This window comes from Coturnix japonica, chromosome 3 (assembly GCF_054131305.1).
Source record: "Coturnix japonica strain WE chromosome 3, WE-NBRP24, whole genome shotgun sequence".
Taxonomy (NCBI): Eukaryota; Metazoa; Chordata; class Aves; order Galliformes; family Phasianidae; genus Coturnix; species Coturnix japonica.
Genome location: NC_140665.1, coordinates 64856867 through 64871478, shown reverse-complemented (window position 1 = coordinate 64871478; position 14612 = coordinate 64856867). Strand labels below are relative to the sequence as shown.

General features: G+C 41.5%; 1 protein-coding gene across 11 annotated transcripts in view; it reads right to left on the bottom strand.

The window, feature by feature from the left end:
* ATG5 (autophagy related 5) overlaps positions 1-3216 on the bottom strand; it is a 63605-nt gene extending 60389 nt beyond the window's left edge. For 7 of the 11 annotated variants that reach the window (XR_001554279.2, XM_015858735.2, XM_085543667.1 and 4 more), the window contains exons 1-2: positions 3155-3216; positions 2208-2368 (exon numbers count right to left, since the gene is read on the bottom strand). Coding sequence is in view for 8 of the 11 variants with exons in the window: in XM_015858735.2 (XP_015714221.2) it covers positions 2208-2315 (108 nt within the window). In the remaining 3 variants the exon portion in view is untranslated. Of the gene's footprint in view, positions 1-2207; positions 2369-2966 lie in introns of all 11 variants that reach the window. The other 4 variants (XM_015858736.3, XM_085543670.1, XM_085543673.1 and 1 more) reach the window with 2 other exon arrangements.
* Positions 3217-14612: the final 11396 nt, after the last annotated feature.

Sequence of the window (14612 nt, the reverse complement as noted above, 5' to 3'; positions counted from 1 at the left end):
ACCAGTATTTCCCTCCCATTTACAGAAAGCAGTGTGGAACACAGACGTTATATCTGCTTTAACAAGCAGTGAGGTGTGATAACAGGAGATGTGAAAAACTGGTGTTAAGTGCTGGGAATGTTTGCCAAATATGCTTGGAGAGGGTTATTTCAATTCAGCTTCATTCAGGGGGTGGGGAAGACCTTCAGAAACACTCTCCAGACTGGATCCAACATATTAATGCAGAAGCACATTGAAACCATGAGAATTCAACCATGATGTAAAAATCTTAAAATGGATTCTTGGTTTCTTCAAGAAGCAAAACTATATTATCAGCGCCAACGTGATCTGCAGAAGGGAGAACCTAAAATCTGAGAAATATAATCTATTAATAACTAGATTTTGCAGAATGCAGAGTTAAGTCTTGAAATTTTCTGCACATGCTTGAAGCAGAGCAAATAAAAGACACTGCCATTCTTATAGGATGGCATAGGAAGTCAATTCCCATACGAACCTGACTATGCAGAAGTTAACATGGCTTTAGGGTTTTCACATGTACGTTAAACTGATTAAGACTGCACGTCCCTACACTAAAACTTGTGTACACTGTTTAAGAGTTACATTAGAAGTACATGTATATTTCAAAGAGTTTTAAGTCAGACCCCTCACTGCAAGAAAGACATTGAGGACTTGGAACGTGTTCAGAGGGCTACGAAGCTGGTGAGGGGTCTGGAGCACAGGCCTTATGAGGAGCGGCTGAGGGAGCTGGGATTGTTCAGCCTGGAGAAGAGGAGGCTCAGGGGAGACCTCATTGCTCTCTATAACTGCCTGAAGGGAGGTTGTAGTGAGCTGGGGGTTGGCCTCTTCTCTCATGTAATCAGTGACAGAACTAGAGGGAATGGTTTCAAGCTGCGCCAGGGGAGATTCAGGCTGGACATTAGGAAGTATTACTTCTCAGAAAGGGTGGTCAGGCATTGGAATGCACTGCCCAGGGAGGTGGTGAAGTCACCGACCATGGGAGTGTTCAAGAAACATTTGGATATTGTGTTGAGGAATATGATTTAGCTGGGAAGTATTGGTAATGGTTGGACTAGATGATCTTCTAGGTCTTTTCCAACCTTGATAGTTCTGTGATTCTGAAGTAAAAGTACTCCTGTATCACCAGTGGTGTGGAGTAACTAAGGCATAGAGAGCTGAGCACTATCATTGTTGAATGAAACACGTTAATGATTTATTAGGTTTCAAAAAACATATTAAGCGCACATGTAAATCAGTAATTGACAAAATAGAAATACTAGAAATTAAATACTATTTTATCCAGTAGTATTTTCAATAAAGCGTGGAATGAAATATGACAAGATAGAAGGATTCTGGAATCACAAACTCAGTGCAAGATTTTTTTCCTCCCGCATATTTGTTACTTTCCCAAACCAAGTTTCACTGAACCAGCTAACTTTCCCTATCAATCAAATGCCTATAAAGAACAGCAAAGATGAAAGCTGCAGAGAACACTCTAAACCAACAGCCATGTAGTTACAGAAAGCACTTCAGCTTACAACTCAAACACATCCACCACGCTTGTCTGTATCATCAGCTATCAGTCCAGTTCTGATACATCACAGATCCTTTTCCTACAAGATCTCTCAAAGCTACTGGCATTTAAAGAAAACACACAGAAGTTAACCATAAAAGAAAAACTGCATTCAGTGTTCTTTATGAATTGACTAATTTTTGTGTTTAAAATAGCTCCAGTTAGAGCTTTGTGCCATCTGTGCAGTAAGCAACATACATGTTCTTTCCCCTCTTCTGAACATGGTGTAGGGAGCCTGCTACATGGTGTAGGGAGCCTGCTTTGGCAGAGGGGTTGGACTCGATGATCTCTAGAGGTCCCTTCCAACCCCTACAATTCTGTGATTCTGTGAAGCATATTCAAGAACTCACAGTGAGTTTGTATGTACAGCCTCTGTCTTCCATTTCATATTTTGCTGAACTTTCTCATAAGTTTTCCAAATCTTAACTACCTGTTAAATCAATCTCATTGGTGAAACAAATATAAGTTTTTGAACTTCCTCAGAAGAGAGATGACTTGCACAGCATGGTCATAAGGTATATCCAGAAAGCTACAAGAACACAAAGAGAAAAGCTTTTTCTACACAGCTAACAGCATGTGTAATGAACCTAAATGAAACAAACAGAACCATGGGATCAGACTGTCCATATATACTCACATAATAAGGTTCAGCTTCCCTCTCGGTTATCTCATCCTGATACAGAGTGAAGCAGGTTGGTATGCGTCCAAACCACACATCTCGAAGCACATCTTTGTCATCTGTCATTCTTCCAATGGGTGGTGAAGCACATGTAGATCAGTTTGTTTCTTCAGCTGGAACTGAAACCCCATTCCCCCAAAAGAAACAAAGTCACCACTGCTGTTGAACAAGGTTTGCCCACAACCACACATCTCCAGGCACAAACAACAATAACAGTGCATCACACACAGAATACAGCATAGGAAGTTCAACATGAATGTGAGGAAGAACTTCTTTACGGTGAGGGTGACGGAGCACTGGAACAGGCTGCCCAGGGAGGTGGTGGAGTCTCCTTCTCTGGAGATATTCAAGACCTGGACGCCTACCTGTGTAACGTGGTGTAGGGAGCCTGCTTTGGCAGGGGGGATGGACTCGATGATCTCTAGAGGTCCCTTCCAACCCCTACAATTCTGTGATTCTGTGACCCACAAGGATCACCAATTCCAGCTCCTGTCTCCACACAGCACCACCCAAAATCCAAACCTTACCCCTGACAGCACCCTCCCAATGTATCTGGAACTCCAGCAGCTCAGTGCTATAACCACCACCCTGAGGAGCCAAGGTACCCGGTGTGTCAAACCACAGCGGCCTTCAGCTCTCGACTTCCCCACCTACAGAGCGTGCAAGGAGCACACACGCCGTTCCCCAGCCCGCCCTAGCACAGGCCCGAGGCCTTACCCCCGCAGCTCCGCACACCGCGGGGTGTCACAGCGGGACACCGGGGTGAATCAGCAACACCGGGGCGCACACGGGAGCACAAGGAGGGACGCTACAGCAGCGGCCCCTGCAGCAGCAGCCCCATAAGGTGCGGGCAGCGCCCCATAGCTGTAAACCAGGCCCCAGGCACTAACAAGCAGCACCGTTACCTGCACGCAGCCCGCACCAACTCTCCGCGCCCCCACCTTGCCGCGCATGTGCCAACCACTTCAGCTCCGGAATCGGTTCCGCCCGACTCTGGGCGGAACTTCCGGGGTGGTGCTGGAGGCGGAGGGGGCGGGAGGGGGCGGATGTTGTGGTGCGGGGCTGCGGCCACATGAGGGCGATGTCAGGAACAGCCTGAGAGACGGAGGTTCTCTCGTGTAATCAGTGATAGAACTAGAGGAATGGTTTTAAGCTGTGCCAGGGAGATTCAGGCTGGACATTAGGAAGTATTACTTCTCGGAAAGGGTAGTCAGGCATTGGAATGCACTGCCCAGGGAGGTGGTGGAGTCACCGACCATGGGAGTGTTCAAGAAACGTTTGGATGTGGTGTTGAGGAATATGATTTAGCTGGGAAGTATTGGTAATGGTTGGACTAGATGATCTTCTAGGTCTTTTCCAACCTTGATAATTCTGTGATTCTGTGACATATTGATTCAAAACCAGGTAAACTCAACATTTAGCTGAAATCACTAAAATCAAGTTACTGGAAAACTGAAGTAATTTTGCATTCAGCACGGTCCACCTCAGAGTATAGGGAGGATGGAACACAGTACATGCACTTTATGCTCCCAAGTGGCACAGCAGAGCTGCCTGGCAGTAGAAGCAAGAGATTCTTCTAACATTCCCTTATGCTCCTAAATACAAGCAGGTTACACATGCTCTGGGCATGGCCTTTGGGCAGCACAGCTGAAAGACACACTGGCACCAAGCAGACGAAAGGGCAGGAGTTCCTCTGGAAGCATTATCCATGCACTCAGAACAGCATAACCAACGTGGACGGCATGGAGACCACTGTCTTGTGGACCTGCAGGAACTTCTGGATGTGGAAGGCCACTTTTATGGAGATCTCTATTTGGATCTCAAAGTAATTACAATAGTAGTTTGTCCTGGTTATAAGATCAGTGAGAAATCATTGCACGTATGGGTTTCCCTACAAGAAATCAATGAGAACTACACGTTTTTTTTTCTTTATCCTTTGCTTTTGTGTGTCTTCAGAGTTCTTCTGTAGAAGGGGACTGTTAAAGATTTTGCCTGATCACTACAGCTAATGCCAGCTGATACTTAGAAGTAAACATCCCCAAAGCATCCACTGGCCCAGCTGCTCCCGCTCATTTTTTTCCCAGGCAGGAAGCCTACCAGCACTGTTATTAGCAGTAGAACCAGCAGGGTGCACATACCGAGCGTGTGGCCTGTACTCCCTGCACTTATATCCTGAGACCATACTTAATGTCGACTGCTGCATCTCTTGAATCATATCATTGGCAGACTGTGCTGTGTAATCAGTATTCTGTTGATTATTTATGGCACTTTCGAAACAAATGAAATGTTTACTTTGCATTATACCCTCATGTTGAATATGAGGAATGTAGGCATGTGACTCACTCCACTTCATAGGTTGAACACTGAACACCACTGGAGTGCCCAAGTCTTTTTCTGAATTTGCATACAAGATACTAAGTAGAGAAAAAACAAACAGAAAACCCTATTAAGTTCTAAAGTGTGATATCATGCTACTTAGAGAATCTTACTTTGTAAGCTTCCTGGCAACCTGCTGATGTAGTTAATAGACACAGATGCAGCAGGATACATTGTACAGTGTGTGAGATTATAAAGACAATAGTTCCACACACAAATGCTGATCCACTGCTGGGGAGAAGAGAAGGCTGCGGGGTGACCTCATTGCAGCCTTTCAGTACAGGAAGGGAACCTACACCCAGGAGGGGAGTAAACTCTTCAAAAGGGCTGACAATAGCAGGACACGGGGAAATGGTTTTAAGTTAAAAGAGGGAAGATTTAGGTTGGATGTTAGGGGGAAGTTCTTCACTAGGAGAGTGGTTAGGCCCTGGAACAGGCTGCCCAGGGAGGTTGTGGATGCCCCGTCCTTGGAGGTGTTCAAGGCCAGGTTGGACAGGGCCCTGGGCAACCTGATCTAGTAAAGGTGTATGTTTGGTGGCCCTGCCAGGCAGGGGGGTTGGAACTACATGATCCTTGAGGTCCCTTCCAGCCCGGGTCATTCTGTGATTCTGTGTGATTCTGTGGGGAAATGTAGACAAATGCATGAGATGTAGTGTAGCTACGGAATGAATAAAGTAAACCTGAAGTGAATGCCAACTTTGGTATATTAATATGACTATAATTAATTAACATTAAAAATAATGGCTGAGATGGCATGTCAAAATGGATGCAATAAAAAAGGCATCACCTTCTTTGTCATATTATTTTTCATATTGTCTAATGCTTCACGTTGCATCATGATTCAGCAGAAGGAACCAGTCTGAATTGGAAAGGGAGAGGTTCCCAGAGCTCAACACACATACTTCCAATTCCAGAGATCCTCAACCAGTATTCCCCCATTTTAAACTACATAATCAGACAACACAGTGAGTCACTGCCTAATGGCAGCTGAACCAAAACACCTGTTAGTGAATACGTATGGAATGTGAAGATGATCGTAAAGAACAAGATTATAATTAAAGATGCATTAATTCTAACAGAAACAAGAGAAATGGAACAGATGCTATACATTTTTGTGGGTAGTTATGTTTTTGTGTAATGATAGTGGAGATGAATATCTGTAAACAGAATTACTATGTAATTTATGTTGGAGAGGACCTTTAAAGTCCTCTCCTGACCTCCAGACCAACACCCTTTCTCAAAGCAGGGTTAGAAAGCCACGAAGGGAGATCATGCTGGTGAAGATACCATCAACATTTGGTTACTGCAAAATTACATGGACAAAAGATGAAAAAAATATTCCCATGCATATTTTGCTGTAGCTAGAATAACTGTGTTCTTTACTTTGATCACATGGAATATATTTAACGTGGCTTTTATAGAATTGATATTTTATGGCACCTATATAAACGCAAAGTAAGGATTATTCCTATATACAACAAAGATCTCCAGCAGGTTGACCAAAATTTCCTTTTATTCAGGCCTCTGTCATCTCTGTATAAAATCATGACACCATTAAATCAACAGAAAAACTCCCAAAGATGGGTGAATTTTTACTTATTCCAATGATGTTTTTTAGGAACTAGTCAGCAATCATTAGTATTTTTTCCCTTCGTTTCTCTAACAGTTTTCACAACAAGCAACAAAGGTTTTGCTTTCATCTCCTAGCTATTGCCTTTTGAGTATGCAAATGAAAGCAGATTGTGAGAATAATTAATATACAGTATTTAACGTGCAATGGTGAGTAAGTAAAACAAAACTCATAATGCTACTATTTATGTATAACTAAATAGCTCATTGTTGCCTAGTCACAGTGAAGAATTAATGTGATTAATTATAGGAGAAGCTGATTCACTCGTCCAAGACCTTTCTGGAAATATTATAATATTATAAGGCAGAAGTACCCAGTCTGCTGGCACATCATGTTTTTCAGATACAATTTGAATTCATATGTTTGTAGAAGAAAAAAAAATCACCCTTGTATATATTTCTACTTTTGTGCTCTCTGCACATACTAATATTTTCCTTCTATAACAGGTGAAGATATTCTAGATGTTTTTAAATAATTGAACTGTGCAGACAACTGTCCTAGTTTTATTTCACAGTGGTTGTTTCAATTCACCAACTTCCCATTTTAATTCTGTATAATATCCGTAAGCCATATTTCAGACTATCAAGTAATCCTTTATTGCTAAAACAAGTGACTGGACATTAGAAACTTTTAGGTCTGCTGCTTATTATTCATCTTGCCCAATACTTCTTGTGGTCACTACTTTGTAGTAGCTCCACTAAGGCATCTTGGTTTAATAAGGAGAATACACAGAACTGAAGCTAACAGTAACTGTTGTTCATCAACAAGTAACCTTGTATAGCTTGATTGAGATTGGTACAGCTAGTTTGTAGTCCTTCCAAAAAGAATTTCATTCCTTTTCTTTGTCACATTGCATAAATTCAAGCATCTGATGATACTGTCATTCAGATATTTACTATAATCTAGTCCACTTGCTAGTCCACTTTCAAAGTGAAATACAGGATGTGGCTCTGGGCAGCCCGGTCTGGTGTTTGGTGACCCTGCCCGTGGCAGGGGGGTTGAAACTAGGTGATCTTTGAGGTACTTTTAAATCTAGGCCCTTCTATGATTCCGTGATTTCTCCATCCAGACAAAACTGCTCTTATGGTGTGACTGGAAGTCCTTTGGTGATTTTTACCCAGGGAAAGAATTTTTCAGTGTTTTTGTTTACTTTCCATTGCATATTTGGATTTAATATCAGGTGTGAGCTCTTCTTTCTCTTTGTTGTACTGGCACAACGTTTCTTTAGTGAGTTAGTTGTTAAATCACTCTGATTTCTCAGAAGCATACAGTGCTTATAAAGAAGGAGGATGGATGTTACTCTTTTTGGGGGAAAAAATAAAAATCCTGAAGTCTGTCAGATTGCTTAGCAGGTGTAATTACCAGTGGCCTCGCCGGTATTGACTGGAAGGAAATAATCACTGCCCTTGGCTTACTGGCTGCACCAGAACGTGCTTGGCCTTCACTGCTGCCAGGGTGCACTTGTGATCCACATTCAGCACCTCAGCACCAAGAACCCTGCAGCCAGTCAGTCTCCAACCAGCCTATTTGGCTGTGTGGGGACACTCTGTCCCAGGTGAAGGAATTAGCATGTGCCTCTGTTCAACTGCTTGGGTTTATTTGCTAGCTTACTCCTTTCATTTTCTGGGATCCTTTTGAACAGCTTCCAGTCCCCCCCTTCATATCAACACTCTCTACCTCACTATCACATCACTTCATATCATCCAAAAACTCAACAGCTGTGCATGCCATCCATTGCCGAGTCAATGATAAAAATATTAAATGATCCTACTGTTGACACTGGAGAAATATTACTGGTAACAAGATTCCAGTTAAAATTCGAGCCATTAAAGGCTACTCTCTGAGCTCAGCAGTCCAACAAGCTTTTCACTGATGCAGCACTCTACCCATACAGTTCATATCTCCTCGGTTTGACTCTCACTATACTATGAAAGGCTATGTTGAAAGTCTTGCTTCAGATAAACTGAGCCTGTAATTCTTTCATCCACAGAGACAGCCATTTCATAATAGAAGGCAATCAGGTCGGTCAAGGATGATTTGACCTTCATGAATTATTTGTTGCCTGATTCCAATCATCCTTCTGTCTTTTGTGTGCCTGAAATAGGGAGTACTTGTTCCAGAACTGATCAGGCTTTAGTACCCTAGGGTTTTCCTCAGCTTTTTAAAATGAGATTAAACATTTGCCTTTTACAGGTAACTTCCTCCAGTTGCTACAGTGTTCCAAAGATGATAAAGAAGAGCCTCACAAAGACCTCTGCTTTCTCAGCTTGGGTGGAAGTATCTCACCTGGTCACCTGTCTGAAATCATGTAAATTTCAATGCAGGGGAGACCTCACTGTGGCCTTCTTGTACCTGAAGGAAGCATATAAACAGGGGGAGGAATGGCTGTTTATGAGAGTAGGCAGTGATAGAACAAGGGGGAATGGTTTTAAACTGAGACAGGGGAGGTTTAGGTTAGAGATTAGGAGGAAGTTTTTCACACAGAGGGTGGTGACGCACTGGAACAGGTTGCCCAGGGAGGTTGTGGATGCCCCATCCCTGGAGGCATTCAAGGCCAGGCTGGATGTGGCTCTGGGCAGCCTGGTCTGGTGGTTGGTGACCCTGCACATGGCAGGGGGTTCAAACTCAATGATCATTCTGGTCCTTTTCAACCCAGGCCATTCTATGATACTATGAAATTCTCCCCAGCTTAATCCTAGAAGCAATGGTTAGCAGCTCATCCCTCTATTTGCTCCTAGGCACAGACAACTGGCCTTGCCAGTTAGATGGAAGGCAAAGGAGGCATTAAGTAGTTCAGTTTTTTTCCACAGCTTTGTCATTAGATCCTCTCTCACCAGCTTGCCTGCACTATTTAGTAGTGAGCTTACATTTTCTTTCATCTTTTGAGTATGCTCACTTGTTAGAAGCCCTTTTTGTTGACCTTCACATTTCTCAGTGGTTTTAACCCCAGCCCTACGTGACTTTCCTAATTTGACTCTTGCATATCTAGGTGATGCTGCTGGATTTCTGAGTACCCTGTTCCTGCTTGTACTTTCTTTATACTTCCTTTCTGTGTCTGAGATCAGTTGGAAGTTCCCTCTTTATCCAACTTGTCTTCAGCTATATCTTTCCATCTTATTGAGCAATCATGATGGACAATTTTCATACTTCAGTGAGGTTTTATTTGCAGATCAGCTCTTGTGGGCTGATGTCCACTTTCCTGGAGTTCAGGTCTTTAACCTGCTACATACCTTCCCCACTCAGCATCATAAACTCATCATGTTTCTCCACTTCTGTTTGGGCTTTGATCTCAAAACCATGATGAACTTGCTAAAAAGCCTTTTTCAGTAGCAAGACTTTGCGGAAAGATGCCCTTGCCTCTCTTTCTCACATATGTATCATCACTCCCCAGTGGTTCTTGTTCTCAGAAGATAGTCCACAGTCAAAGAAGCCAAAGATCCTGTCTGTGACACCAGCCATATGCCCAGACTTTCATCTGCAGGACTCATCCTCCTCAGCTACTGAAGCCATCTCTTTGACTGGTAAGATTAAAAAGACCACCACCGTGGCCCCTTTACCACTGCTCCTAGAGTACAGCAGTCAGCTGTAATCTCCTCAGGGTCTCTTTTGGTGGCAATGTTTGTGCCCAGATGGGTGAACAACAGTAGATACTAATCCAAAGATTATATCCAAATATATTGATCCAAAGACTTCATCAGACTTTCTCTAGTGTCCCATACCAACAGCCTAAGGAAGCAGTCAGCCTCTTGAAACAGTGGGTGTGATCTGCAAGTGGGTGCTAAGGCCCCTAAAGGCAGTTGTGGCCACTGTTACCCATCACTTCACCCTTATGGTGCTGTTTCAGCCAGTCTGGGGCTTTTATTGGATCCCACTAGCATTTCCCATGAACTTCTTTAATTTTAGCTATCTCTCATAACTTCCTGCCCCACATAAATTTTACCATGTTTATATAATACCTAATTAGTATTTTAAATAAGAACAATATTATTAGAGGCTTTGGGGAAAATTCACTTTCTGAGTTCTTGGTGATTAATGAATGATTATTATCACTTTCTAATGGTCTGTAACAGTTCTTTGTTGTTCCAAACTGTAAGTATATATTTTCCTTGCTAACCCACTGGGAAGGGCATGGTTATAAATTCTGAGTAAATTTCAGCTTACTCATCCCCCTCTGTCTACTTTTTCTGTAGTCTAGCTAGTAGATAACTCACTAATTATTGTTTATTGACAGCAGAACTTCCCTGGCTTGGATTCTCATCATCTCTGTCTGTGCCTGCTCTAAATATTACATCCTTATTCTCAGGGATCACAGTTGATTATCATGGGAAAAGCAAATGCTGATGAACAGCTCTGCCATTTCATCCTTTTGTTCCCTGTGACTCTCAGTAACTGGTTTATTTTATCAGACTGTTTCAACACATCTTCTTTTTTGTAACTTTTAATGGTTTTGATAACTTTTAATGGGACAGTGCAAGACTTAGTTCGGCCTCTGAAGGGCACAGGGCTGGTGGCTGATTCATTTCACACAGTCTCCATACAAATGAATGGGCTTTCTGACATACAGGGAACAGGAGGAAGTGACTGATGAATGTAACTATGAAGAGAGAGTTTCAATTTCCGAGTCATTCTCCTATATTATCTGTGAACATATTGGAACAGTTATGCTTTTAATTACAACTGGTTAATTTAATATTTAACTGAAGATTCTTTAGCCCCTAATTAGGTTACAGAAGATAGCTATCTTTAGATAGCTCTTAAATTTCTCACAGAACACTCATATCCCCTAACAATTTCATCAGCTATGCTTACTCTTGTCTTTAGAATTTGGGGTTTTGACTGTAAAGTACTGAAGATAGAGACCTACCTTCCTGCATGCTTGTATATTTCCCAGCTCATCTGTTAGATACCGTAAATAATCATGAATAACTGGTAACTATTTGTTTAATGTTACTGCTAAGCAGTAAATTAACAGCTTGCTGGCATTATATTCCCAATGCCTCATTATTATGTTAATTTTGGTATTTTTTAACTGAATTCATTTCTGCTGTTAGTATTATACTTTTAAATGACATGACTACAGGAAAACAGAATGCTGCTTTTAGTTCTTTTAATCATACTCCAGAGGAGCCTAGAGGCCCTGATTCACTGAGTGGCACATCACTGCCAGCCAGTCTGAGGTATCCTACCTTCTTGTGAAGCAGCATCTCCCATCTCTCATTCGGTTTCTCTGACTAAGAAAGATATAACTTAACATAACACAGAACATTCTTTTCTATGAATAACATCCACAGCATTTGCTTCAGTCAAGTTACAGTGTTTGTTTTCTCGTAGCTGTTTTATCTTTCCTTGTTATAGTTTCAGGAAGGAATAACTGCTTATTGAAAAACCTCAGATATTAAACAAATGTCATAGTGAATCAATGTTGACATTAAAGGGGCTGGTATGAAAAACATAGCGTACATGTAGTGTTTTACATATTTTGGTGTTCAGCCTGAGCCCAGGCATGGATCCATCTCTATGTAAATTCCTTACGCAAACCGACAAGACCAGAGATAGAATCTTTGAGCACAATGTGAGCTGAAAAATGAAGAGAGAAAAAATAAGTCTCTTAAAGGGGAGCAGAAGAACTTGGATACTCAGAGGAAGACTGAGGTGAGATATACGTGTTGTCTTGGCTTTATACTTAACACCACACTTCAATGAAATGTTGTTATGTTAACAGAAAATTGCACTGGATTGTCATTAACAAAATGAATGAAGGACTTAAAAAGGAACAGAAGAAAAACACTGAAAAAAAAATCCTTCCTGTGGGATTTTTTGTTTCCTGTGCATTAATTGGAGAAGGAATGAGAACTACTGCCATATCTGTATTATCAAGAATTAATGTCCTACACTGGGAATTCCTGAGTATTTTGTAACTGAAATCAATTTGACTATCTGCTTGGCTGCATCTAGTTGGCACTAAAAATCAAGCAGAGTACTTTTACTGTTAGTATCATGATGAGGTTATTATGTGGAAGAAGTGACTAATGCATAAATAGTGAACTTCTGCATTAAAAAAAAAAACAACCCTGCAACAAAATACACACAAAAACCCCAACAAAAACATGGGGATTGAATAATTGAATAATGACTGTGCTAAATTCTTATTACAATTTCTACATGCTTCTATCTGTTGTGGACTGCACTATTTAAAGAAAAAAACTCTTTAGAATATCAGTGAATTTGGCAGAACTATCCTTGAACACTCGGACCACAGATAATGTCCAAGCTTTGAGAGGAACGAATAACACGGGTGAAATCCTGAACCTGTCCAAGGGTCATGGATGGAGTTGAACCTTAAAAGGAGACTGAAACTGACCAACACACAAACCTGAAGGACTTGATGATCTTCAAGGTCTTTTCCAAACTGGGTAATTCTAAGATTCTATGATTCTATGACTATCTTTAGTCATGCAAAGTGCACAAGTAAAAAGAAATTCAGAGCATGAGGTTGTGTAAATTCACCCCACTTCAAAACTTCTCTCAGAATCTGAGGTGTCTCTATCTGCTACAGCTCCAGAACCTGTGTGTCCTCAAGGCGATGGCCAACAGACAGACCTGGGTAAATCATGGTAGATGGAACAGCAAAAACATCGACTACCTGAATATTCTCCTTTTAGCATGACAGATGTTTTGCCCCACCTACCAGGCACATAAGGCAATTCCAGAAACACTTCTTAGTTCTCAAACTTGTTTCCTGGTTGAATCTGAAGCCGCTGGGTGTTGCTTCCAGATTGGCTAGTTCTAGTCGCATTTGATTTCTACTTACTTGTTTTCCAAAGCCCTTTCCTGTAATATGGATTTGCTAACCTTCATGGATTTCGTCCTGTTCTTTGTTTTAAGAGTCTTGGCTTATCTAACTTGCTACCTACTCCTGTGGCTGCAGTTCTGTCTGGGATGTCCCTGAGCTAGTTCTGTGAGCCTAGCCTAGCCTTGGCTTTCCCTTGTCATATCATTTAGTTGCATTTTCCAGCTCTGGTTCCAGGCAGTCTTTAAACAACAGGAGTGATCACTCACATCTCATCTACCGTGTCTTATAATTTACTAAGATTATGTAACTGTGCCTTTTCTTTCAAGTTATGGAGTGGGACTCACTCTTTCTCTTTTCAAATGTAGCCGGGGAACCTGTAGTCATGTTGAGCCGGAAAGAAGATGTGAGTGCTAATATGACAGTGAGGAAGAACTGGGGCATGAATGGGAGAATTCCTACCTTGTAGGTAGGATATTCCTGAATTAAGGCTACTACTTCTGCCACTATTTCTCTATTGTACCTCAAAAAGGCACTGAACTCTTGGGACAAACAAAAAAACAAAACAACAAAAAAAGGAAGCTGACATGAAAATTTTTGAGAGTCTGGTATTACTGTGTGTTTTAAATACATCAACCAAAGGGAGTCCCTACAGAGATTTAGGCCAAGTAAACCTAATTCTTAGCTCTTTGTCTGACTTAGGCAAGAAGTAGTCAATAAATTCAGTCTTGTCAAGACTGAGGCAGTTCTGGGCATGGGAATAGGTGAGTGCCTAAGCACCTGGGGCACTTTCAAGGCAAACAGGGAAGCACTTCTGGAATTTAGGTGCCCTTAGGGCTAGGTGTCAAATGAATGTGGGATTGCAGGACCACAGTTTGGATCTTGCACGTTTTATGTGGGATAGTCGGGATTCTGGCCCCTGTGTGCTTTATTGCTCTTTATCAGTATCTCTAAAGTATGGGAATTCAAGCACACTCTTTGTATACTCTGACAGCAAGTCACCTGAGCCTCAAATGTTAGCTTTTGGGTACTGTTTCCTATGAGCAACTACATATACAGTATGATAAATATATACTTTCAAAAAAGAAGTTACTTTCCTATAATTCGATTATGAGATTTAGATTTTTTTTTAACGCATATTGTGTCGTATATCGGAACAGTTTCATATTAGATCAATGCTTTGAAATAGTCAAAAGAGAGAAACAATGATTTGAGTAAATAATGCTATAATAAATAGTGTTTTATTTTGATTCATAACAGCTTTACAGGTTTTGAGTCTGTGTTGGCCTGATTGATGTTCCAAAATTATCATCCTTCTGTTTGTTTTTTGTCTATCTTGCACACAGTGTGCTGTCAAGCTAGATGGATATTGAATATGATGCAGTCTAATCCAGATATCCAATCATCTTCTTCTTCACCATGTTGGAATGAAACCAAACAGGAGAAGGCTTTGTTGCACAATATCTTTCTATGATAGGAATTACTACGAACTGTTGCAAAACTGAGTTGCTTCAGATAAAAGCTAGACTGACTTGTTCTGTCACATATGTCAGGCCTGCTGACATAA